Here is a 1,712-nt window from a genome sequence, read left to right as displayed (position 1 = left end):
TGAAAGTAGGGGTTTGCACAAAGTTTCGATGTGAGACTTTGTGCAAATCACCGTGGTGGCAACACGTGTCCAAGGCTTAGGTTTTGTAGTTGAGGGCTTCAACAATGTCCTTCGGCAGGCAATTGCCACATCGGAGGAATGTGTCTTCGGTAGCTAAAATCATGATGGTGTCATCATTGTTTAGGGATTCCCAGAAGTGTGTTACCTTCGGCAGGCTATGGGTATGTCTGCGTGGTGGTCTCCCAATGCCGAATGTGCTCAGTTGATTATGGTACAAACAAAGTCTTAGCAAATAAGGTATAAATGGTATAGCAAGGGGCTTGTAGTTTAAGTAGTTAAGAGCAATTCCCGTGCATTTGAAGTCTTGTATTCAAATCCCTCTCCCTCAAGATCTCTTGTATTTTAAAAATAAAAAAAAAAGGCATAAATGGTATAAATGATAAGCAAACAATGTGTATTTGATGAACCAAAAAAATTAATTAGAGTTACTTTATTGGTACCAAAAAAAATTTATGTAGTACTTGCCCCCAAAATTATGCAGTAATAGTTCTTGTTGGCTTTTCAGCAAATAAATCTACAAAATAATTAATGACAATAGAATGCATCCACGTTTGGTTTTTCAGAAATGGTTTTAGAATGATCTTGAGGCACAATTTTGACCATTGGATCTCTCAAATGATCATGATTGATAATTTGTTGTCGGGTGCCGAGAAAAAGTAACTGACAGAGGATCCAGCTCCTTGAGAACAAACACAACAACAAATATTTAAAAAAAACAATACTAACAACAAAATCTGTTCATGAACACGTTAGAACAAGATGGTTCTCCAGTTTCTGCGCTCCTCAATTTTAGACCCACACCGGCCCTGGGGTTCTCATATATATCCTACTCCCATTCATTCATTGCATCACACAACCAAATAGTTACTAATAAAAACAAGACTTCAATAATTTAGCCTTTTGGTCTACCTTCAATGGACTCCCAACTTTCTTATGTCTTGTTCTTTGCTTTCTTCCTCTTGTTCCTCTCTTCTTCTCCTGCACCCGCAGACGCAAGAGCCTCTCCATTACTTAGAAGTATTTGTAAGCAAACCCGAGACTCATTCCATCAAAACTACACCGAATGCGTAAAAACTCTTTCGTCAGATGCTCGAATTCGATCCTCTGCATCCAACGATCTCAAAGATGTTGCTATAAATGTTCTTGAGATAGCTGCAGAAACTGCTACAGATACACAAGAGTTGTTTAACAGTTATATGCAGATGGAGACCGGCACCAAAGCTATTCAACAGTGTGCACAATCGTACGGATCAGTGGCATTGGCTTTCCAAGGCACACTAGAGGGGGTGAAGGAGGAAGATGATATGGTCAACTATACGGCGGCAAGCATCGTTGATTCGATTGTGTTTTGCGAAAAAGCTTTGAGTTCTGATGGGGTTGAGCTTCCTCAAACAATATCTAACAGAGTCCATTTGGTGAGGTTGTATAAGGACATTGGATGCACTGTCACTTCTCAGTTGGTAAGCATCTGGCTTAGGGCTCGTAAGCATTGAACCCTACATTCTAAGCCTATAACTTGGGATCTCCCTTCATCCTTGGCCACCCTTGTAAACCAAACAAAAAAAGAGAAGAATGTAGTGCCGAATGTATTTGTTATTGATAAAATCACAAAGTGAATAAAGTTAAATAATGTGTGAAAATAAGAATATTAA

General features: G+C 39.1%; 1 protein-coding gene across 1 annotated transcript; it reads left to right on the top strand.

The window, feature by feature from the left end:
• The first annotated feature begins 664 nt into the window (after positions 1-664).
• On the top strand, positions 665-1,712 carry LOC148291177 (uncharacterized). Its single transcript, XM_088246239.1, has one exon. The coding sequence runs from the start codon at positions 975-977 to the stop codon at positions 1,551-1,553; it is 579 nt and encodes a 192-aa protein (XP_088102365.1). The 5' UTR covers positions 665-974; the 3' UTR covers positions 1,554-1,712.

The sequence above is a fragment of the Prunus avium genome, chromosome 8, assembly GCF_965620075.1.
Source record: "Prunus avium chromosome 8, drPruAviu1.hap1.1, whole genome shotgun sequence".
NCBI lineage: Eukaryota > Viridiplantae > Streptophyta > Magnoliopsida > Rosales > Rosaceae > Prunus > Prunus avium.
The sequence above is the reverse complement of the archived record's forward strand: the minus strand, read 5'-3'. Positions and strand labels throughout refer to the sequence as shown.

Coding starts and splice junctions, on each gene's coding strand:
- LOC148291177 (XM_088246239.1), top strand. CDS start 975: ATGGACTCCCAACTTTCTTATGTCTTGTTCTTTGCTTTCTTCCTCTTG.